Genomic DNA, 23786 nt, shown 5'->3' on the forward strand with positions numbered 1-23786 from the left:
TGCAAAGGCACAAGGTATAATGAATGAATGATAACAGAACATTTAATAAAAACATCCCTAATGTTCCTGATTCCTGGAGGAAGAAACACCTGCGTCTGTATTTACCACAGCCATTCAGAGTTCAACTACTGCTTAGCTTTTGCTGTTCCGTGCATGTTGCCACGTCTTAAAACAGGCAATATGTTGTCAAGCAGAATCCTATTTTGACTAACAGCCTCTCAGGCTGAAAGCAGGGGGTTAGGTTTTAGTGCTATCATTTTGTACATCATTTCTGTTCTCATTTTGTTGTCAGCTTGCAAAGACAGTGCCTAACAAAGTGCGTCGCAGAGATGGCTATGAAGTTCCACCATTACGAGTAGACTTGCAAGCTTTTGTAAAGCGCGCTCTGTAAGTACCACCGCGCTGAAGGCTGCTACACTCGCAGAATGAACCAGCCTGGAGGGCAGGGCTCTGACCAGCTCTGATTCTTTACACTCAGGGTAAAACTAGACATGGATCATGACAGAGGAATGGTGTTTTATTCAACAGCAAGTGATCTTGTACCAGATCATCCTCTGTTAGGAGTAAGTATTTCATGCACCAATGTATTTGGCTGGTTTGTACTGCTGTGCTACTGTAAGAATTCAGAGCTGTATGCACATCATTTTTAAAATGCATCTTTATCCCCAGTAGCCTTATGTTGCAGTTTTCTATACTGCATGTAACAAGACAGGTAAAACAAAAGTACTACAAGTACCAGGAATAAGCAAAGTTCAGTTCAGACAATGCCTATTTTATGTGTCTTTCTCTTTCCTTGTAGAGGAGTTTGTAAGTAGAAAAATAAGTACTTATTTTCAGGATATAAAGGTCTGCTAGCAGAATGAGTAACTTTGAGTGGCCTTGTTAGTTTCTGTGGCCCCTGACATTAAAAGTCTTTTAGATTTTATTACGTTATTTGTGGGTTTTTTTCTTTTTAACTCAAGAAATTTTGAAAAACACAAGTAGAAAATACTGGGTTGCTTTGGGGTAAAGTCCTTCAGATCCCCAGTAGTGCTGAATGACCAGACAGACTAGCACAAACCTCTCAAGGGAGTTAAAACTAATCAGTTTTGAATCATTTCTCCACCAGGTTTTGACAGATTCGGTAATGACTCAGAGTTTGAAACTCATCAATTGCACTAAGGTTCCTCTGTACTTTAGGCTACTTCTGTCTACGCCCTTCAGTCTGTCTAGCACAGATCCCAAAAAGAGCACCAAAACATCCCATGGCAAGAAGGAGGAAAAAGAGCAGCAACCACAACTTGTACTTTATCCACAGCAAAACATGCTGGTAGGCTCAAAAATAATAATCTTGTGCCAGAATAGATAGTTTAGTAATTGGTGTGTTAGCATGACCCAGATGAACCACAAGAAAAACACAACCAGCACAGAAATTTCCCAATTTCAGGGAAATAGTGGTATATTAGCAAATGCTAATTACTGCAATTTTGCCTGCTGTATTGTGGGTACAAAGTATTTTTCTACAGTGGCCGTGATGTGCTTTTCTCATCAGCTCTGACCTATTGCAAACTCCTGCAGAAAACCCTGTGGGTTTTGGAGCTCACCTAAGTCAATAGCCATGCATATGCTGGGCAAATTAAAAGATTTCCAAAGACTGCAGTCCTTCATTTCCTTAAATTAGATGCAAGCAGTGCAAACAGAGAAAAAATTGCTTCGTTCAATGACATTAAAGGAAACGAAGTTCTGGAGTCAAGAATTAGCTAGGGTGCAAAAAATGAGTAATAGTTGCATTTTTGAAGCGTGCTTCTCATTTTTCAATGTTCATTTTGACACAGACACACACATGTCTCAATTCCATGTGTGTGGGAAGAAAGAAGGCTTACATGTTTAAGACAGATTTGGGAATATGGCATTTGTAACCTCAGGAGTTGGAACCTTTGTCTTGCTTTGTCTTGTTTCTCGCCTGTGGTTCAGAGATTAGCTGTTCACCTTTACACTCCCATCTCTGTGTACTGGATTCATAGGAAATAGCTGTGGGGTTTTTTTAATTATAATGCTTTGTTGCAGTGGGAATTTGGTTGCTGGCATGACACCTTTGGGTCCCAGTGGGAAAATGTGCACCTGGGCCTTTGAGCAATGTTTACTTTGGATTTCCTGCACACAGTGCCTTCTTATGTGATGGTCATCTGAATTCCTCTTCCCACAGGTGAAAGTGTCATTCCACACGACTCTGGAGTTACTTGCGTATCCACAATTGCCAGATACCCAGCTGCTTCCTGGATTTGAAGTGCTCCAGTTTGATAATGGAGAGAGAAAGCTGAAATTTAATCAAAATCTGGTCATTGAACATAGTAACGGCACTACCCAGGTAAGATCAGAAGATGATCTGTGGGCCCTGAGAAAGGGCTGTGCTTCGTCAGCATCTTGGACTTGGAATGAATGTGCCTTTGAGATACAGCCACCTCTAGAGTGAATTGTGCCATCCAGCAAGTGAACAGCCACAGATTTGCAGAAGGAAATAGCTCTCCATTGAGACTCCAGGTGACTCTCATATGGACAGAGCAGTTTTGGGTCAGCACCCTGGTGCTTGTACCCGAGCTCTTTGTGCAGCATGAGGGCCTGGGTGATACAACTCAACACCCGATCACAGTACGACTCTCCACATCCTTCTGAGACGGGGGGTCAGGACTGTCTCGGCAAAAATGCCAGTGACTGAGTCACCAAGCTTTGCCTCCTGCAGTACCCGAGTGCTTCTTGAAAGTCTCCTGAATCTAACTCGTGTGGTGTGGTCACAGCCCACACACATTTACAGACCGATCTCTTCCAGATGGAAAGATATAAACTCCCTCAAAGTCTTCAGCTGTTCCAGTACACTGCAGGCATTGTATTTTTTTCATACCAGGTAGTTCTGAGGACTGATCAGTGTAAGATCTGAGCACCCTATCTAAGTTACAGTCAATTTAACAAAAATCTTGGCCAATCTGCACAAACTGAATGACTCACAGCAGGCCATATACAGTCCTAAGGGACAACAAGATGCTGTAATGTCTGCATCTCCACAGAAAACTCTAATAACAAATGAGAATATTCACTCTGTGTTACTTCATTAAGACCACAGTGTCTGTTTTGAAAACCTACCCCAAAAAACAAGCAACAACTTAATTCACTCAAAGCTGTAGATCTATTACAAAAGAACACAAACTACTCTTGATTCAGTGCTTGAGGTTAAGAATGATCCAGCTGTAGCAGATATTATTAAAGCTCTACAAAAATAAGGTGGGGTTTTTTAGTCCATTCCCTTTCCTCTGTTTTGCAGCTGATGCCAGTGACTGCATACCTCACTGTTCCAGTTCTGGAGCTCTCTTGCAACATGGTTGATTTCAAGACCTGCTTTGTTGAACAGACCAAGACTGAACATGTCTTCTTGTGTAACAGGAGTGGCTGTAGAAGTTACTGGACTGCTTTGCTGGGTATTCTGGTTTTGCAATTCAATTTCCGTACTATGCAGTTTCCTATTCAGTGTTTTTATTTAGTAAGACTGCATGCACTCACTCGATATATAGCAAATATATGATGTGATGATGTTGGCTGCAAGCATTGGGTCTGCTTGTGTTTTCACTTACATGGGCTTTTTTTTTTTTTTTTGACATCAGTGTATCTCTGCTGATTTCAGCAGTTATTCCAGATTTAACTAAAAAATTGAATCGCAACTCTCACAAGTAGTGAATATGCTTTGCTCATTTGTAATGGAATCCTAAGAGGCAACAAGAAGTAGCCTGTGAGTTCGGTTTGAGCTTGTACTTGATGTTTTTGACAACAGATGGGTTTCAAAGGGAGGAAGATCAGGGCCTTATTATTTTGACTGTGAGGCCACCGATCACTCCCCTTCATTAGAGGATGAGAACAGAAACTGGCCACATGCATAGAAAGCCTCTGACAGTGCAAGACGATTTATTAGCTGGCTAGCAAGGAGGTGCGTTGTTTTGAGTGCTATATGCTGCACAAACTTATACAAAGGGTCTCGTGTTGCTTTGTTTGATATTTGTCCCTTTCCCTGCAGATGAACAGGAAAGGAATAATGACCTGCAAGTATTTTCTGTCTCCCCTACTAATGGCATTTTGGAGGCATGTGAAGGGGGCCCACCCACCAAAGAGATTCTGCAGATCAGCTTTACTGCAAGGTACAGTTAACAGGACTGAAATCTCACTGTTATTCCCTGCCAAGCCCAGACTTACAGTGTAAGTAGTCACTGAAAGCAAAGAGCAGTCCTGCTCTGTTCTTGTGTTATCAGGCTGCTCATTTTGCTTCTAACACTTGCCAGTCCCGGCCTTCCAGCTGGTACTTTTCCTATATAACAATGTTCCCTACACTGTTCCCATAGATGGGATTTATTTTGGATTTGGCACCCAGAATTTCAGACTTTAGATTTACCCACTTGAAATCATGCTGTTCCAACAGGTGGCACAATGCACTGACTATATAGTGCTGGATAAATTCCCTATCTTTAGGGCAGTGTCTTCAACGGAGGATAAATCTCAGGCCTGTAATTCAGTGCAGAAACTGATACAACAGTGACCTCTTTATGCATTCAGCACTTTGTTTAGACAGAGGGAGAAAAGTGTCTGGAGTAGTTCAGAATTCCACTAAAGCATCCGTTTGTCCTGCAGGAAAGTGCAGTGTCTTTTGCAGTCAGTCTCAGGGATCCTTCATTATAGTTTATGTGCCTTCTCTCTAAAAGAAACTTTCTAAAGTCCTTTAGTTCTCTACATGCATTCAGCCTACCTCCTGAGGAAGCAAAAAGAGAGAAATGTTCTAATGCAGTGGTGATACAAGTTGCTTTATCCTCGCTTAGCCTGGTGCGGTTTAGTGTTACAGTCATGTTGATGTTTTGATGAGAAAGAAAAAAAAAATCAATGTATTTTTGTGGCCTCCAGTCCAATGGTTTTCTTCACAACAAAGATAACAGGACCTGCAGGCAAATAACAGCAAAGAACACATGAAAATCACTTACTTTGTCCTATAAACATCTAATTTTGCTCTTAATTATATTTTTGGACACCTTACCATAACCTTTGTAAGGCTAGGAATTAGTTATGAATGGCAGAGGTAAACCAGACGGATCCAAGCTGTGGTGTGGGTGACACATGGAAGAGAAGGGATGTCGTCCAGAGGGACCTTGACAGGCTTGAGAGGTGAGCCTGAGTGAAACTGGTGAAGTTCCACAAGGCCAAGTGCAAGGTCCTGCACCCCAACCCAGGGCTGGGTGGAGAAGGGATTCACAGTAGCCCTGAGGAGGACTTGGGGGTGCTGGTGGGTGAAAAACAAGGTATGACCCAGCAATCGCACTTGCAGCCCAGAAAGCCAACTGCATCCTGGGCTGCATCACATGAAGCATGACCAGCAGGTCAAGGGAGGTGGTTCTCCCCCACTGCTCTGGTGAGACCCCGCCTGGAGTAGCTGCGTCCAGCTCTGGAGCCCCCAGCATAAGAAAGAAGGACATGAACCTGTTGGAGTGAGTCCAGAGGAGGCCACGAAGGTGATCAGCAGGCTGGAGCCCCTCTGCTGTGCAGGCAGGCTGGGAGAGCTGGGGCTGTTCAGCCTGGGGAAGAAAAAGCCCAGGAAGATCTTATTGCAGCCTCCCAGTACCTAAAGGGTCCGACAGGAAAGCTGGAGAGGGGCTTTTTACAAGGGCCTGTAGCAACAGGACAAGGGGGAATGGCTTTAAACTGAAAGAGGGGAGATTTAGATTAGGTATTAAGAAGAAATTCTTTACTGTGAGGGTGGTGAGACGCTGGCATGGGCTGCCCAGAGCAGCTGTGGGTGCCCCAGCCCTGGCAGTGCCCAAGGCCAGGCTGGACGGGGCTGGGAGCAGCCTGGGCTGGGGGAAGGTGCCCTGCTCATGGCACGGGGGTTGGAACTAGATGGTCTTTAAGGTCCCTTCCAACCCAAGCCATTCTATGATGACCCAAAGCCCTTCTTTGCCCTAATTAGGAAGATGCAACTCCTGTAAGAAAATTCAGCTTTCATTACAAATTATTTTCTTGGAAGTTATCACGTGGTGGCAGAAAGTTTAAGACTGACAAGTCTATCCTGGTGATTTCAGTGAACTCTGAACGGCGCTGATAGGGAAGTTTCAAGAAGCAAACTAGAGGTGACGTGAGTTACTGCTGTAACTTTGCTCTCCCTGGAGCACACTGTGAGATCTCCATCCCTGGAGCTACTGACACCTCAGGGGGACAAAGCCTAGAGCAGCTGCTCAAAGCTGTCCCCACTCTGGGCAGCATCAAGGACCAGAGACCTCCCCAGGCTCCTGACTGCCTACATTTTTCTGGAGCGCTTCTGAATATGCCTAAAGCATATATGCTAATCAGCGTGCCGCAAAGTGCCTGGAAGTACCAGAAAGCAAAGATGTTGCTGCATAGCAGCCAGCTCGTCTGTTCAGTTCCAGACGAACTCCCACCACAGCAGAGCTCAGGACCAGCATGGCATTAGTAAATAATTATATGCAAGGTGTGAGGTAATTTTCATTTAATAATTCACCTCCCTAAATCAGTGGTCTTCCTGCAGGGGAATATTTTACGAGAAAGGAAAAACAAAAGTTGTCTGGCAGAACAGACTCTTGCCTCAGGCCGTTACAACAGCTGTCTCTCAGATGCAGAGAAGTCCTTCAGATAACAGCCTCGGGAGCGCTGGGTAGCATTAGCCTCAGGCGAATTATGCTGTAAGACTTCCACGTAGCGCAAAACTAAACTTGCTGTAAGCTTTTTGATGTTCGCTTACAACCTGGACTCCACTGACTGCCCCTTGTCTTAAGGGAGCTGACAGAAACATTCCCATTGCAAACTCTGTCTGTCACAGGGACGCGTTTTCACGTTGAGGCAGTGCAGGAATTTGCTCCCAACCACTGGCCCCCAGCAGAGTTTATTTATTTAACTACAATATAATTTCACAAGTAGGAAGATACTCAAGCTGTTCTTTCAATCATGAAGTTAGCAATCCAGGGTCTTTACTTCAGGTACAGGCTGGACCGTTCTTTTCAAGCACCCAAGGTGTAGCCATGGGACATGACCCCATGAAGCCAGGTTGCCACCCGCAGACTCAACATTCAACATTGAGAGACCAGTGCTTGTGACTAGGCACAGTTTATGTCTTAGGGCAACATTCTCCCCTTTCTCCTCTGCAATATAACTAATCTCATCCTTAAACACAGAGTTCATCTAGCTGTAACTGAACTATCGTTTTTGCTCTGTGTTTTAGGAGCAACATTGAATATGAAACTATCGTGACCATTACTGGAGTGCTGGGAGAGAAGCCTTGCAGGTTACAGGTCAGGGGACGGGGAACATATGATGGAAAGTATGAAGACCTGGATTTAATTTAAGCAAGAAAACGTGGGACAAATGTCAAGGTAATGGGTTGGATGCAGATGTGACATCAGTTAAGCCTGTATTTTTGTCTGCTTCAGTGTTTTAATATGGACTGGAATTTTAGCAGAATAGAATTTTAAGTTATGAGGGGAAAAAAAACTTATGCTGCTTCAAAGAGAAGTCATAATCTCATTCTGTGCTATTACTTTTATTGTTGTGATAAGCTTACCATTACCCACAAATCAAGGCTCTGCAAAGAACTGGTTTAAAATTGCAAAGCAGCTACAGTAACACTGTGGCCAAAACATTCTGCAACTCGGTGTGCCTCAAATTACAGTTAAGCCTGCTGGTACCTTTAAAAAGTGGCTTTTGTTTTGCCTTGTTTATTTGTTTGACATTAAAATGGACAATGACACATAATAAAAGCAAGAATTAGTGAACAGGCCAGCACTCCCCAGGCTGTTTTCTCGATGCCTTACATGAAAAGGGGAAGAGCCAACTTTCCCTGGACTCCTTGGAAAATGACCAACCTGCATGTTTCATCGTGTTTGGGTATTGAGAACATCCCCTTTAGCTACAGAGGGAGGAACCCTTCTTCCTTTTAATTCTTTCCCCCCACATGGTTCCCATTTACTCACACTTCTCTTTAAATGTTTTTAGTATTACTTTAGCTAAAGGTCACTGAAATTCCCACTTCTGAGCCACTCCCATAATATAAAAGGTTTTTGTTAAAGGCAGTGTGTGTGGGGAGGAGGGGGCTGCAATCCATGCTGGAGGGGAACAAAAGATGCATGATAGCCACCTTCTCCCTAACTTTAGCTTAAACAAACTTGTGCTAGCACTGAGAACTCATTTTACACACAGGAACCTCAGTGTGAAAAAAAAAAAAAGACCCTTGAGGATGCTAATACCTCTTTAGTCCCTCTAAATAATTTAATCTCTTTTTTTTTAAAATAACAGCAGGTATGATCGCTGGGTGAGTGAGACAGGCTACAGCACAGCAATGTGAGAGTATCAAATAGCTCTAACTAATCATGACCAACTAACAATCATCATAAAAACAAAACAAATATACCACAAGAACCCAATTCTATTAAGTGCAAAAGCAAGAGCCAGGACAAGAATTTCTTTTACAAATTTAAACTTTTCTAACATGTCAGAGACTATGTGTACATTTATTTTACAAACCATTAACTCTGAGTTTCAGTGATCTTTCCGCTCCTAACAGAGAGAACAGGTAAGGGAGAACTTTTCAAGATTAAATACACATTTGTGTTAGCATTGAAGTACTGAGATGTAGTAGTATGTGTAGTTCAGGTCGTACTTGCAGTAAAATTAAGGCTGAAATCTGTTTTGTGGTAGCCAAGTATTATTAAGCATAAGCTTGTCTCTAAGTTAACATCATACAAGCTGATAATTAGAAGTATGTTATAAAAGATGGAATGGCCATTTTCAAATTCCTGCCCTCTAGCAGGCACCTCCTGTGTAAATTACATTCTAGTCCTTCCACTTTCCCCCACTGGAGGCTTCAGAGCAGCTTGTTAAAAGTAGGAAGCTCCAGTGCATTCCCAGCACAGGGACAATCTAAGACACAGCCAATTTATGACTTGCAAAGGACAGACACAGTTGTAAAGGAAATGATGTGAAGTCTTGCACTGCTTTTGAAACAAGCTTCTTGCAAGATGGCGAAATCTTTTAAGAAAACCCTGGAAAAGATGTGCACTCATTCTTCTTTTGAGCAACCCTTTTAGCCAGTTTGTCATACAAAAGTACCATGAACAACTACTCCCTAATAATAGTCACAGAATAGAGAGATGGATTAAATTAGAAATACTCATTCGCCATCACCACACAAGGGCCTGTTGAATTTCAGCTGATTTCTCACGTCAGCATGCCATTTGCCAGTTTTGTATTTTCCCACCTGCTTAGTAGCTCTGCACAATTTACTCTACAATTTGTGCCTAAAATTTGTAGATGTGGTAACAAATCCCTGAATCCACTTGACTTCAAAGTGCAAATCATTTGCTATTAATAGAGAAGACAGAGAATTAGCTGCTGCGTTGTTTTGTCAGCATGCTGGAGTTTAGTTCCCTGGGTACTCAAACACTGCTGCAGCACCCATGCCCGTTCCAATGCACATTGATACAACACCGTATGCTCTGAAAGGAAAGAACACATGGAATTAGTAGAAAGACAGATCAGTTTAGATCATCTTGGGGGATTAAAAAAAAAAACATAAATTTGAGCTACCCACTGCTCTCCTGTGTCACCAAGAGATCCTAACCTAAGGGGTCCCAGTGCTCTAGAGTTCCTGCAGTGTGTCCACATGCTCTGCGAAGCGACACCCATTTCTCTGCCTCCTTTCTGCACAGGAGTGGTGTCCCAGAAGCAAGTTCCTTACCCACCTGCCTCACACATCCTAGCAGCAAGGTTGATCTAGGACAACTCTTTGTTTCAGGTGGGTTGAGGAAGAAACTCTTCCTTTCCTGCCTCCTACCACTGCCCTTCACGTGGCTTTGCTATGTAAAAGTTCAAGGTAAATGTGGGTAGTCAGATGACGTGCAGTTGGATTTCTGGAAAAACAGAGTGGAAAGCTTCATTTCAGAGCAAGTTCTTCCACTTCAGTCTGAGGCAGTTTACTGTTACTGCCCAGTTTGCCTGGCAATTAACAGCTTGCCATCGCCATCACCCTCCCCTCCAGGCCTGGTGCATCCTAAGGTGCAGTCCAGTGACACTGTATGTGCCAGACCAGAGGGAGCAGTGGCACAGCCAGCCAGCAGCAGCTACTGGGTTTCTTCCACACGTCGGGAAAAGCCCGCAGCCTAGGCAGAGGGCTGGCACCAGACTGCCACGAAGCCTGATGCAGCCCAGCCTCACAGAGCCACCAGCCCTCCAGCTCTGACCGCTGACTTGCTGCCGAGGACCAGGAGAGACTCTGCCTTGGTGGGCAGCACGACAGCAGACAGCCCTGCCCCTGCAGAGAGCCGTCAGGAATTCATGGTCAAAGCTATCAAAGGCACGGAGAAGGCACACCCAAACCGCTGGCTTACTTCTGAGCCCACAGTACTTACACACTCGGGCTAATACTGTTCCTCAGCGCTCACCTTTTCCCTCTGCGCTTCAATTCATTGAGCAAAGTGACAACTTGACGAGCACCAGTACAGCCCAGTGGGTGCCCCAGTGCTATCGCTCCGCCCAGGGGGTTGACCTTCTCCATGGGAATGCCCAGCTTTTCAACACAGTACACGGCCTAGAAAGACAGACAGAATGGTTTCATCAAGATGCTTACGCCTTCAGTAGTTCCCAGCGCTGCTGCAATAGAGAGCTGAGAGCGCTGCAGAGAAGACTGGTGGTCTCATCCATACATAAAGGCAGACCACAAACTATCCTTGGCAGCTCTAGGGTCTTCAAAATATTTGTGTTTAAAATTAATTTAGCTCAAACTATGTTTGTTATTACACAAACTCCACATCGTGTCAGCTGCTCTTAAAGCATTACAGTTAGTACTTAGAGGCCTGACTCTGGCTAGACCATCTTTCCCAGTGGAAAGGAGTAGAACGAATTACAAATCGAAAGCACACAGAAGTGAGCTAAGCCTATCTGCTTCATCTCAAACCGAGCCCTCGTGCTTTCTGACAGGCATGTCACGGATCTGTGGAAGACACAGCAGCGAAGTTTCTACCAAGGACTTCCAAATTAGCGAGCGCCAACACATGCACACTGACACCACCCAGTAACAAATTACAGCCCTTGTGAAACAGAGCTTGCAAGTTGGTATGAGGCTCTGATAGTGAAGATTATATTCTTATCCACTGGACATATTTTTCTGTGTTTTGGGATTTTTTGTTTGTTTGTTTGGGGTTTTTAAAATATTAAGCTGTGTAAGCAATGCCCTGCTTATTTTTACTTGAAGAAAAGGGAAAATAATCTGTGCGTGCCACTAACATTGGGCTGAAGATGTAATATGTGGAACAAGTTCAAATCTTAATTGGGAGACCAAGCTGAAATATACTCAGTGACCAAGAATTGTACAGCTCAAACAGGACGCTCACTCACCTGGCTTGCAAAGGCTTCATTGATTTCATATATATCAATGTCATTCAGAGTCAGACCTATGGTTCAGAAAAGTCAGGATTTAAAAGGAGATATTTTTGCCTTATGACTCCATCAAGTAAAGTAATTTACTTGTAAATTAAAGTAAAAAAAAAAACCACCAAAAAACAAAGAGAGTAATGCACTCACAGCCTCCCCTTTTTGAATTCTAGTTCTACTCCACTCATGACAAAAAGAGGAGGACCTTGGCTCCACATGGGCTATCTACACTTGTACTCATGTTTATGTACAACAATGTCTAAAGACTGCAAAATGTCACAGTTCATAGTATCGTGTCACCAAATTTCCCAAGTCTTCCTTAGATTAAATGTGATTTCTTTGTAGAGGGATTAAAGATTGAAGGGTATTTCAGGACTTAAAAATAAAACTATAGGTGAGCAGGAGACCATAGCAACGACACAGGTGGACACAACAATAATCATCAGCTATAAAAGCTATTCAGCCTAATGAGTATGATAAGAACTCTGAGGCAAGCCTGTTCCACTCATCAGATGCCAAAATTATAAAGAAAAAAAAAAACCACAACCAAAGACCAAACACAAACCCCACACGTTGATCACATTAAGGAAGAGAAAATAGCACTAAATGAAGGCTAAATCACTTGCCACATGTTAACTGTGGCTGAGACTGTGCAGGGATTGAATCTGGAGCTTCTCAAAGGTGAGCAGACGACAATTCATACATGAGTACAAGTGAACACTATTACAGGAATCCGAGGCAGGATCTCTTTGAAGGTTTTGAATTTAAGCTTGCTGTTCCTGCGGCTGATAGCTGCACATGCTTGAATAAATACAGTCTTAAATTTCAGCTCACAGAGTCTGATTTGCCTTGTACCAAACACTGTATGAATGACAAGTGGTTCTCACCCGCCTTTTCCACAGCAACAGGGATTGCATAGGCTGGTCCGATGCCCATAACATCGGGCGGGACTCCAACGACAGCAAAGGACCTGAGCACCCCCAGGACGGGCAGTCCCAGCTGTGCTGCTTTTGAGCGTTTTGCCAGGAGAACTGCAGCTGCTCCATCGCTCACCTGGCTGGCATTACCTGTTGGAAGAGATCTATTAACACCTTTTTTTTTCTTTTTTGCCTAAGCACATTCAAGGCAAGAAAACTACAGGAAGAACACAAATTTAACAAGAGAGCTGACCTGCTGTAGTGCTCCCATCCTCTTTGAAGGCAGGCTTCAGCTTTGCCAAGCCTTCCAGCGTCGTGGAGGGCCTAATCCCTTCATCTTGGTCCACAGTGATTGTTTTTTGCTTGCCCTGATTATCAAGAACAGTGGTCTTCACTGGAACAATCTCAGTTTTAAACAGTCCCATCTGCTGAGCTTTTGCTGCTCTGTTGAAGAAGAGTATGCAAGGTTAAAATATTCTGGAGGAAAACTGCAAGAGAATTAATGTCAAGGAAACCAGTTAGTAAGAGAATGAACTAAGGTGTGACTTGGTACACAGGTACATCATCACCCAGTAGTAGACAAGATAACAGGTGAATAATTACTTCCAACCACGGGAAGGCAGACTTCTTACCTCTACACCACAGGAAAAATATCGCTAACATTATGGGCATTCTCCCCAAACCTGGATCACAGGATCACACACTTCTGAGCAAGATCCCCATTCTGTTCCCATCAACACCTTTGTGACTGACTGACCACCACCAGCCCGCAGCACGAAGCTGTACTTATCCAGTGGTACAATCACATCACAACCATAAGAAAATATTCAAAGAACATCAAAAGATGTTCAAAAATCAATTTTTATTTTTGAGAGTCTAAACAGGGCAAGTGGGCTAAGCCTCCACGTAATGCTAATAATTTCTAAGAAGATAAGGAATGGCTAAAGTTTCACTCATTCCTTGTTTTGTCCTACTAAAGACAAGTTCAGCTTTAGACCACAGACTTCAGGTATAATCTTCTGGCATTTAAATATAACCTTTTAACTCAAAATGACTGCAATGTATGGTGCATAGTTCGGTGTGACTATGTAGAAGGTTATCACTTAATTTAGCATTAAAGATGTGGCAAAGATGGGGTCCGGTCCCTGAGACAGCAGTATTAGCAGCAGGGAACAACCGATACGACCAGACTGATATAAGTAGGCAGAATGCAATTAGCTAAATTAGAATTAGCTCAGGGCACACAGTTTTAATCTTCCATATCAATATGGTATTTTAAAAACCTCCCCTGTAGAGCTCATTTAGATGATTTACCTGCCAGGAGCAGAGCACCCTTTCCAGGGAATAATGAATTACAGAGTGAAAGCTTGTTTTACCCACTCATCGCTTCACACTTTTAATAATAAAATGAAAATATTTCCAGGTAATCGAGCATTTGAGCAAAGTGCTGAAGGAAGATCAGTAACTCTGCAGACATCCTGAGACTGAGGCCAGAAAATCACCCCTTTCCTCATGTGAGAGGCGAGGATCGCGTTCACATACCCTTTTGTGTTATCAGTTCAATGTCAGTGAGAAAGGCTGGCATGCCAAGTTCCCTGAGAAGCAGGGCCAGAATTTAAAGGTTAACTGGCCTGTGCAGTGGCTTCCTGTATTAGATAAATAATTGGACCGGGGCGATGCTTAAACAGAGCTCTGAAAGTTAGTTTAACTCTTTGATGGCAGCAACTTTAACGGATCACATGCCACTGGACCGCCAGTACAGCTCCACAGATTCCAGGGGTCAGTTGACTTTGGCAGCGATTTAACTGAAGAGGAAGGTTATTAGAGGTAGGACTGGGCTCACTTAGAGCCAAACACCTGCAGTGAAGACAAGCCACTCTTCTCAAACTCGGCAGTTCTCTGAAAATGGCTACATTTAAATATTCCCTCTTAGGACAGGTTCCTTCTGCTGTCACTCCCATGTTCAGTTTCAAATCATAGCGAGCCAAAGCCACTACGAAAATCCTGCACCATACATTCATTTCAGAAACGTCACAGAGGTTGTATCCTTTGGATGCTGAAAAACAGGGGCATTCACTGCTCAGGGCTCACAAGCTCGATGGTACATGCAGAAGAGTAGTCACACAGCTCTGGACTCGCGTTTCCTTATCACACAACCCGGGACATGCACTGATCTTCGCTCTGACCATCTCAAGCTTCTTTACTCACTACTAAGGTTTGGAGGCAACATGAAGGCTGCACTTAACCACTCCTGGGAAGTACCAATGTGTCTTCTATCTATTTATTCCTTAATCAAAAGGTTAGGAAAAAAAACATACAACAAAAAAAAAAAAAAAAAAAGAGAGAAAAGAAAAAAGCATTTACTTTTGCTGGGAAGCCAAGGCAAAGGCATCCTGCTTCTTTCGGGAAACTCCAAATTTCTCTGCCACATTTTCTGAAGTTATTCTGGGGAAAACAATGTCACAGAATTAATCCAGTGACACAACCAACGGAGCTGCAGTTGGCTTTTACTAACACAACACAAGTATAAGCATTTGCTTTAGTCTGAAAGCTATTTGCTGCCTTCTCAACCTAGAACTGCCTGGCAGAAGCAAATCCTGAATCAAATCTAGGATCAAAACAAGGTTCAAATCCATTTTCCTTGCTCATTAAGCTGCTGAGCTTAAGACAGAAGACAAGGAAATCTTTCATTAGAGTTGCTGATCTTCTCCCATTTCACATAATTCATCTTCTACCACAACCTAGGAGAATGCTGACATACAGATCCAAGATCACCGCATTCAGATTGATTTGAAACAATATGGTAACTGAGAAGACAGGCCATCTAGAAAACCCTTAAACCTTGGGGAAGAGGAAACACTTACCCCATAGGAATAAGGCAATCTCGAGCTTTGCTGTTTTCCATCATGCTGGAACTGATATCACCAGGGTTATTTGCACTTCTGAGGGACATCGTTTCCACCCTAAACACAGGAAAAATTTGAATTTGCAACCAGTGCTTTCATACTAACTTTGTGGTAATTGCTCCATTAAGACTATCAAAACTCAGTATCTTGACAACACGCTTTCCTATTATCCTATAGAAATGCAGCTAGTAATTAAGAACTGGCTGAGGCAGCAGCTCATCAATATGAGAATTACCACGAAATGAAAACAGATTGCTAGATTAAATTGGTCCTTGCTTCACTAGCATAGGACACCAACGTCAACAGCTAACTTCTCGCGTTTCCGCAGCCAGGAAGGAATTGCTAATGATTCTGGCACATTTGTCCATTGTTACGTGCCATAAAAATGCCACTTACAGCTTAAGAACGGGTTGGCAGTTTAATAGAAGTATTAAGCAAACCATGACAGAGTTATGCCATTTGTATTTCACAACACAAAGAATTTAAGACATGGATCCCAGAGGCTGCAGATTTTGACCTACAAATGAGTTAACAGATTTAAAACATCCAAATTTACCGCAGAAATACCCAGACATCACTGGGTACAAAAGACCAGTGAGCTTTTGTAAAGTTAGCCTAGATCATGAAGCTTACGATGGGGAGAGGGTTTGAATTCTACTCTGCACCACACAAATACACACACTCATGAAGAGTAAATAACTGAGAAACTATTCCTGGAAAATGCAAGACAAGCAGAAAATAAGTTTGTTTTCCACCAAGCAGTACGCTCAGGCATTTAAACTAACTTTACTATGAGACACTGCATTACTTGACTGCAGCTGCATCTACTCCCTGAATGAAGGTATAGAATCACGTTTTAAGTAAGAGCAAACCACAGCTACTGTGTTTTGTGTTGTCATCCAGTATCCCTTCACCTACAGAGTGCACGTGTCCACTCAGAGGAAGAGCACAACTTGGGATAAATCCAACTCACAAAAGCTATTTTATGTCTTCATGAAGGACCCTGCAGGTTAGAGGCCAGAAAACCTCCCACAATGAAACCCAGTGGTTTGCATACCCAGCGGGCAAAGGCTGGATGCCAAACCCTTTGAGCCTTTCAGTACCTTTAAGCGTATCATTTTGGTGGACATCACCAAGCAACTTCTGGGAACAAGTGTGTTAAAGTGAACGAGTGAAAAGCCTCGTGTTCAAACACAAGCATTCCTTGTGAACACCAAGTGCTCTGCCTACATCGGAGGAACACGTCTGACTTGCTGAGCTGTTCATTTCGCAGCAGCCTAAGAAGGCAAGGGCATTCTCCACATCAGATCTTGCTCAACCAGGTACATGCAGATGCTAAAAAGTTGTAAATATAAACATCTTCCTAAGGACTACTGGATGACTGTGTACACTAACAATTCAAGACAGACTGAGAGTTACCAAGGTAAAGAAAAAGAGAAATCCAATATTTCAGCCTCAGGATTACGGAATACTTTTTTTTTTTTTTTAATTCATTCTTCTGAAATGAGTGTGAATGTGGTCACTAGCATTTCTCCAAAGCTAACCTAACAGTTACGTAATCCTCTAAAAAATAAACACTTATGATGTTAGGAGTGAAGCAAAGAACAACATGCCTGTCCACTGCAGAAGAACATCTCCTCTAAGTATGTAGGACAGTTATTAGCACGGGTAGGGCATTCATTTCTTTATCCAAGAGAGCTGCTGGATTTCCAAGGCACCAGTTAATTGGAGATTAATTAAAAAGCTAATAATGGCAGGTTCTTTCAGGCTGTCAGACCTCTGCACACAAGTAGTATGCTACAACAGGGACAGCGGACAGGCTTTTTGCATGCTTGTAAGACATACACAGCCTCTTATTGCAACCCCAGCAGACATGTCACCAAGACCAAAACTTCCAGGAGAATTAAAGGATTTTCAAGCACCCTCCCTCAGACCCTTTAAGATAACCCAATCTGCCAAAAGTACTCAGCAGCCTCTGGAACGGCACAAATTACATCTGCAGTTCCACACTTAAATTCAGGTCCTAATTTTAGAGTTTATTCACCCATTTGTCACATGAGGACACCATCTGTTTCCTTGGCCGGGGCCGGGGGGGTGCAGGTGGGACAGGTCTGGTTGGAAGGGGGTTCTAATACCTCACACAAGAGCTGCTGCAGCAGGACAGTGCTACCTTCAGGAAGCCTAGGCAAGTACCATAAAAAGACTTTCTTACCCACAGGCCAAGCCAATGTCATACGATCCATTTCGGATGCCACCTGTAACAGCAGTACATAAACGTTCTTACTATCAGCAGCTGCAAAAGCGTTTCCACTCCGGCTGCGGTTTCACGAACACCTGAGTCACCCACTGCAGCCAAATGGGCCATTCCCTCTGCCCTCCTGCCTCCCAGAACGTGAACCAGGTCAAGGAGCCGATGGGGCTGAAGACTAACTGTGACCTGACACGCAACCAGAGAGGACCAGAGGGACCCTTCCAGAAGCTGCCCGATATGAAAGCGATGGCAGGACTTATCCTCAGAAAATCAAGTTACTTCTCTGTGGGTAAACTTGGCCACTGAAGGATACAAAGCAACACACTGAAAATTCCCAGCAACAGAAGACATTGCCTCTACTTTTACTGCTCAGAGAGAGCGGAGGACAGGAGAAATGAGCGATTGGGGTGCGGCAGGCATCGACTCTGATCCAAGTGCCCCTAACACGTACCAGCTATGTTGATAATGGCCTGTAGCCCAGAGGAGCATTGCCGGTTCACGCTGGAGCATGGCACCGTCTCTGGAATACCACTAGAAAATAAGACAGTGTTGGCAAAGATTCAGTGATGAAATCCACGCAATAAACCAAAGCTCTAAAGACAGCATTAAGCCACTTGATTAAACTTTAACCCTGAAGTTCAAGACAGATCCCTTTATACATTTCTTGACCTCTTGGTCAACAAGAGAAAGCAAAGTTCATAGATAACTTCCGCACTTGATTTGGAAGCGGCTCCGAGTGCTGCTTCCCCACAGGTCTGTCTTCAGAAGATCCTCTGTATGCAGGGCCCTCCTGTGTGCCTAGCTCCCGAGGTCTGATCGGGGCCAGGAATACTGACAAGCTCTGTAACATTTGTAATTACTGGTAGGCTGTGTGCGCACCCTCCAACGTAGTAGCTGTACACCGGTTTACAGAAGCAAACGTCACTTGACAATAGACACTGGCTGGCATATTTGGAAGCTGGGATCCAGCTCAATATGAGCCATCGACCACCAGCACTGGGAAGTGAACAGGAGGACCAGAGACAACTCCACGGGTTTCGGACCATGCAGAGCAGAGCAGCACAGCCTCACAGCACAGAGAAGCAGCAGGTGCAGCTGGGAGCCCACAGAACAAGATCTCCTGTTCAGAGGCTCAACACAGGTTGAACAGCCTCACTTCTGCCTCCCTGTCCCTTTCCCATCAGAATTCTCCAACTGCTCCATCAGAGTCTAATTCCTAGGCAGAGGGTGATTTGCTGTAACTTCCTAGGAGCGCATAAGACTCGTCAAATCCTCTGACCCAGTGCTGCGCCGTGGCGGAGGACCAAAAAGGAGAGGAAGAACCTTGATCTGATTGAGAGTTTACCTTAGAAACTGTGCAACTCTTGCAATCAAAGCGCCAGCTCCAGGCTGCAGCACGTTTCCTGAATGCAAAGATATGATTCAGTCAATCGGTTGCACTCCCCTCGCTGTTTGCGGTGGCAGTCGGAGGGATGTTAGCATCCCCACGGCTTGGTGCATCCAGCACCTGGATGAGAGCCCCACCACTGGACAGAGGAGTCGTGAAGGACACACTGATTTCACAAACCTAACGCTACGCACTAACCCCTTCCAGCCCCACGGTACTTGCAGGACCCCATGGGACACCAGGAGCCGCCTGTCCCACAGAGCTACCCGGGCCAGGAGCTTCCAAGTCTGGACAGAGGCTGCGCGCTCACCCACACAGATGTCTCCCAGGGCCTCAGGACGAAGGCTGACATCTCGAAGGACAGCTGTCATAACGGCGGAGAGCAGTTCATCGGGTGTAGTATCCTGAAAGCACAGGCAATTAGCGCTGCCCAAGGAACACCAGCAGCTGCCCCGTCACCTGTTTGCCCTCAGCGTGCTGGCGTACCGTGCTTGGGCAGCTTTACTCCAGTCCTCGCCCCAGGACGGTGGTGGTTTCCCTACAAATATGGAATTCCTCTGCGCGTTTTTTACCCCAGGGAGCTTTCAAGCACTAACGCCCTAACCCTGCTCCCGTCCCTCCCGGTTTCACACGAGCATGCCTTGCAGGGCCTGCGGGACCAACCTGCGGCCAGTCCGGTGCCAAGCCTCAGCAAGCTGAGCCCCCCCGTTTGTTTTGTGACAGGGAGGTGACCCCCAGCACAGGAACTGGGTTTGACCATCCTCCGGGGCCATCGCGGCGGTCGGACGCGGGCGCTGCCGTCGCCACGCAGGAGGACGAGGCCCCACCGGGCCGTGCCAGGCGCAGAGACCCCAGGCCTCAAGGGGAGCCGGGACAGGCGCGGCTCTGGCCCGGCGTTCGGGGTGGCGGTGGCGGCGGCGGCACCCGGGCCGCGCAGCCCCGGCGCGGAAGCCGTGAGGCGCCGCGGCCCCTCAGGGGGTCCCGAGGCAGCGCCGGGGGCTGCGGGCAGGCGGCGCCGCGCACCCAGCCCGAGCGCCGCGGCGGCGAGCAGGGGCGCCCGCGGGGCGCGGCGGAGGTGCCGCGGGCGGGCAGGGCCCCCGGGCCGTACCTTGAAGGCGCCGCGCTTGGCGCGGCCGATGGCGGTCCTCCGCCCGTGCACCACCACCACATCGTCGGGGCTGGCGGCCCGCGGCGAGGCCCCGGCGCGGCTCCCGCACGGCGCGGCCCGCAGGCCGGTGCCGGGGCCCGGGGGGGAAGGGGCGAGGTGCCCCAGCACCAGCTGCACCCGCCGCAGCGACGCGCCCGGCCCCGCCGCCATCTTGTCACCGCCGCCCCCGGCGAGCAGCCTCGTTTGCGTGCCACGCCCACTCATTTGCATGGCTCCGCCCTCAGGGCCGCTCCGGGCAAGGAGGGGTTAAAGGCGTGAAACGGAGAAATCCCACCAAAACAAAGCTTCTTAAAAATAGATACATACTGAAATAAATACATTTAAACTAGATTTTAAATTTCATGTGTCAAGAAAATATAACAGAAAAAAGGGGAAAAAAGGGGAGGGAAGAGGCGAGGGAAGGGGCGAGGGAAGGGAAAAAATAAAGACCTAATAAAAATAAAGAAAAAAATTAAGATAATTTCAAAAATCAATAAATTAAAAGGAACTAAAATGAAATAAATAAAAAAAAATAAAATGCCTTGTGCGCTTGGAGCATTTGAACCAAGGGGGATGCCAGGACAAAGGGACACGTGGAGCTGCAGGGGCTGAGACCTGCCGAGAGTCACTCTTTGGAGGAAATGCCAGGAACCACCAGGTCCATCCTCACCGGCCCCCCCGTCCCCTCCTCGCCCCCCGGCTGGGAAGGGACCATGGGGTGTGCATGGCTGCTCCACCTCCCCCCCCAGTCATCTCTCCCATGGACGCCTGCGTGGACGAGCCACCCGGCCCGCTACAGGCAAAAATCAAATAAAAACCCAAACAAACCCAAGCAACCAAAAACCAACTTTACATGGCATAATATTACATTCTCTTTTCCTAGTTCCATTCTGTACATCAGAACACTGCAAGGGTTTTTAAACCCAACAAGGCAAAGGCACCTGAGGAGTGAGTCGCACACGCCGACGTGCACACACACACGCACACACGTGCCCCATCCACCCGCGGCGGGCTGGGGGGTTCAGGGCCTGGGGTGGCCACGAACCCCGCTTCGCTCTCAAGGCTTTGGAAAGAAGGAAAACACCCACCCACCACTGAAGGGCTGGGAAAATCAACACCGAACAGATTCGATGGAAGAGGAGAAAACAGCTTAAAAACGCGTTGGTTTTTTTTTTTTTTTTAGCTTTGGTGAAAACACCTTTTCCTGACAAAACCCTCCCCAGTCAACATTGATTTTTGTTTTTTCTTGTATTTTTATTTTTTCCATTGATCCCGTATTACTGAAGAGACTAATGGATTTGGTCCTATTCACAGAATAAAATTCTTTATTTCCCCTCGGAGAAAGGAGGTGACTCCAACCCCCCCCCCCCCCGAGGAGGGCTGCCCACCACCACCATGTCAAGTGGCACAGACCCCTGGGCGCTGCTCCACCGCAGCCCGCGGCTTCACCGCAGCCCGGCCTGGCAAGTAACTGGCCTCTGCAGCTTTGCAGGCACATTTACAGGGAATCCTTCTAGCTATCCGAATATGCCCTGACACTACCAGTGGTTTGTTTGGTTTGTTTTATTTGTTGGTTTGTTTTAACTGAAATAACTCTAATTTTTGCTTCTCTTTTTAGAGCTGTGGACAAAGAAACACTCCCAGCAGCACACCAACGGTGCAGTCTAGATCTCTCCCATGCAGAATTATTCAAGGATGTGCAAAGTGACAGGAACAACTGATTTCTGAATTTCCCCTTTGGTCCAAGCAACACTTTTCCTTTTCAATTAAAAAGAATATTAAAATAAACGTGTGTGTGACACACCGGCCGAAGGATGGCAACCTCCCAGTTACTGCTTATTTACCCCTTTGCTGAGCTCGTAAAAAAAGTAAGGAAGGGGGAGGTGAGATGGTACAATTAATTTGTCCAAAATAACCAAGATCTGATTAATTAGCCTCCAGGGACTCTGTACGCGCTCCCTGCCCAGGAGGTAGTGCTTTCCAGCAGGGTAGTGCTGCTGTTCAGAGAGGCTGTAGCCCGACTCTGCTTTCAGCTGGCCTGCTTCCTCCTACAAACTCAAATATGCCACAGAAAGAAACCTGCTTCCAGCTGCCCTCGGCTGACACAGCTCTGCTCTCCTGGTCTGAGGCTTCACGGGTCTGCAGCTGCTCCCTCAGGCACCACCACAGAGGTGACGTCCCCCTTCCCTGCCCTTCCCTGCACCCTGGGCTAGTCCCACGAGGCATGGAGAAGGCACCCAGCCCTCAGCAGCCCAGATCCACAGGCACTGGTCCTCTCTGCCTCATTTTAGGCACCCTCTTGGGTTTTACAGAGACCCACCGGGCTCCTCCTGCAGCTCCACTTCCAACATGCATTAGCATCCCTCCAGCCCCAGCGCAGCATCAGGGACACGGGTTAGCAGGGCTATGGCTGTGAGCAGAAAGCCATCCTCGCCAAGGTCCCCTCCAGCTCCCACCCGAACCCTGATGGCTCCCAGCACAAACTGGCTGGTGCTCAGCCCTGCCCACCGCAGCCATCGACAGCATTTACACATCCCTCTGCACAGCCCATGGCAGAGGTCTCAGGCATCCGTCCGTGGGTGCACCCCACAGAGACCTCCTGCACTCCGAGAAGACCCCTTTTTCCAAGACCTGCACACACATGCGTGCACACACACACACACACACGCACACGCACAAAGGCAAAGTCAACACGGCTGCCGCATCATCGTGCCCGACGGTGCTTTGTGCCGAGTCGAGCATCACTCCTTGATTGTAACCGCTTAAGGCACAGAACAGTATTAAATGCCGCCCTGCTGGAGACGCTGGCTGCTCCCACGACCTCCAGGAGGGTTTGGTCCCCTTGTGAACGGGGACACCCGGGTCCCCCCGACTCTGCAGTCTGAGGATCATCTCCTCCGGCTTGGCTGAAGCCCCTTGTCTGTTCCACTGCGAAAAGTGGTGATCGCCACTGAGCATCTTATTCCTCCGCCAGTCCCGGGGATGCTGCCAGCATCACTGTCGTGCTGGGGGGGAAGACAGATCCCATTTCCCGCACTTTCCCCAAGAGATAAGTAACACAGCAAGGGGGGGTGACCCCGGTATCGCTGGCGGCAAGGAGGCTACTTGGTCTGAGGCCAGCACCCGCACAGTCCAGGAAATCCCTCGCTCTGAATTCCTGGCACCAACAGTCCCAAGCGCAGCTTGGAAATCCAACAACGCGGCGGGTGCCGAGCCAGCAATGAGCAAGGGACCTGCGGGGGCCACTGCCAGGACAGCCCAGGGTGGAGGTCTAAAGGCCCCGGGTCTGGCGGCCGCCCCCCTCCCACCGGCGCTTCCCCATCCCCGCTGCCAGGGGCTCAGAGCCCGCAGTTGACGAAGGGATGTCTCAGCAGGTCCTCGGCCGTCGGCCTCCGCTTCTCCTCCACGAAGATCTGCTTGAGGAAGTTGCGGCAGGAGTTCGAGACGCCGTCGGGGAGCTGGGGGTTGGTTGGCTGGGTGGCGATTTTAAAAATAGCCGCCATGGCTTCGAACTCTGCCCACGGCGGCTTCTCCGTTAACATCTCCACCACGGTGCAGGCCACGCTCCTGAAACCACACCAAGCACGCAGGGGTGAGACAGCAGGTTAGGGACTGGGGTGGGGGCTGCGCTTCTAAAGTCTAATCGGCTCTAGGATCGCACCTGCCTCAACGGAGCAAACCTCGCTGTTCACACAGGTCCTTGGCACTGGGCTCTCCACTCCCACTAGCAGAAGCAAAC

General features: G+C 46.8%; 3 protein-coding genes across 6 annotated transcripts in view; 1 reads left to right on the plus strand and 2 right to left on the minus strand.

The window, feature by feature from the left end:
• The window catches only part of DLEC1 (DLEC1 cilia and flagella associated protein), a 42072-nt gene extending 33983 nt beyond the window's left edge, over positions 1–8089 (plus strand). The window contains exons 32-38 of the mRNA XM_080383023.1: positions 293–387; positions 479–563; positions 1109–1309; positions 2186–2347; positions 3296–3449; positions 4040–4160; positions 7238–8089. Of these exons, the coding sequence (XP_080239149.1) occupies positions 293–387; positions 479–563; positions 1109–1309; positions 2186–2347; positions 3296–3449; positions 4040–4160; positions 7238–7361 (942 nt within the window). The 3' untranslated portion in view covers positions 7362–8089. The remainder of the gene's footprint in view (positions 1–292; positions 388–478; positions 564–1108; positions 1310–2185; positions 2348–3295; positions 3450–4039; positions 4161–7237) is intronic.
• A 328-nt stretch (positions 8090–8417) lies between these two features.
• ACAA1 (acetyl-CoA acyltransferase 1) lies at positions 8418–20261 on the minus strand. Its single transcript, XM_080383019.1, has 12 exons — positions 20009–20261; positions 19211–19304; positions 18859–18916; positions 17965–18044; positions 17475–17517; positions 15221–15319; positions 14721–14801; positions 12610–12800; positions 12327–12506; positions 11404–11459; positions 10452–10597; positions 8418–9506 (listed from the first exon to the last, which is right to left on the minus strand). Exons 1-12 carry the CDS (start codon positions 20216–20218, stop codon positions 9431–9433), a joined length of 1314 nt encoding a protein of 437 aa, XP_080239145.1. The 5' UTR covers positions 20219–20261; the 3' UTR covers positions 8418–9430.
• A 613-nt stretch (positions 20262–20874) lies between these two features.
• The window catches only part of LOC308062080 (mitogen-activated protein kinase kinase kinase 3-like), an 82221-nt gene continuing 79309 nt past the window's right edge, over positions 20875–23786 (minus strand). For all 4 annotated transcript variants that reach the window (XM_080383014.1, XM_080383013.1, XM_080383016.1 and 1 more), the window contains one exon: positions 20875–23614. In XM_080383014.1, coding sequence (XP_080239140.1) covers positions 23386–23614 — 229 coding nt within the window. In that variant the 3' untranslated portion in view covers positions 20875–23385. The remainder of the gene's footprint in view (positions 23615–23786) is intronic.

This window comes from Falco punctatus (genome assembly GCF_963210335.1).
Source record: "Falco punctatus genome assembly, chromosome: 4".
NCBI lineage: Eukaryota > Metazoa > Chordata > Aves > Falconiformes > Falconidae > Falco > Falco punctatus.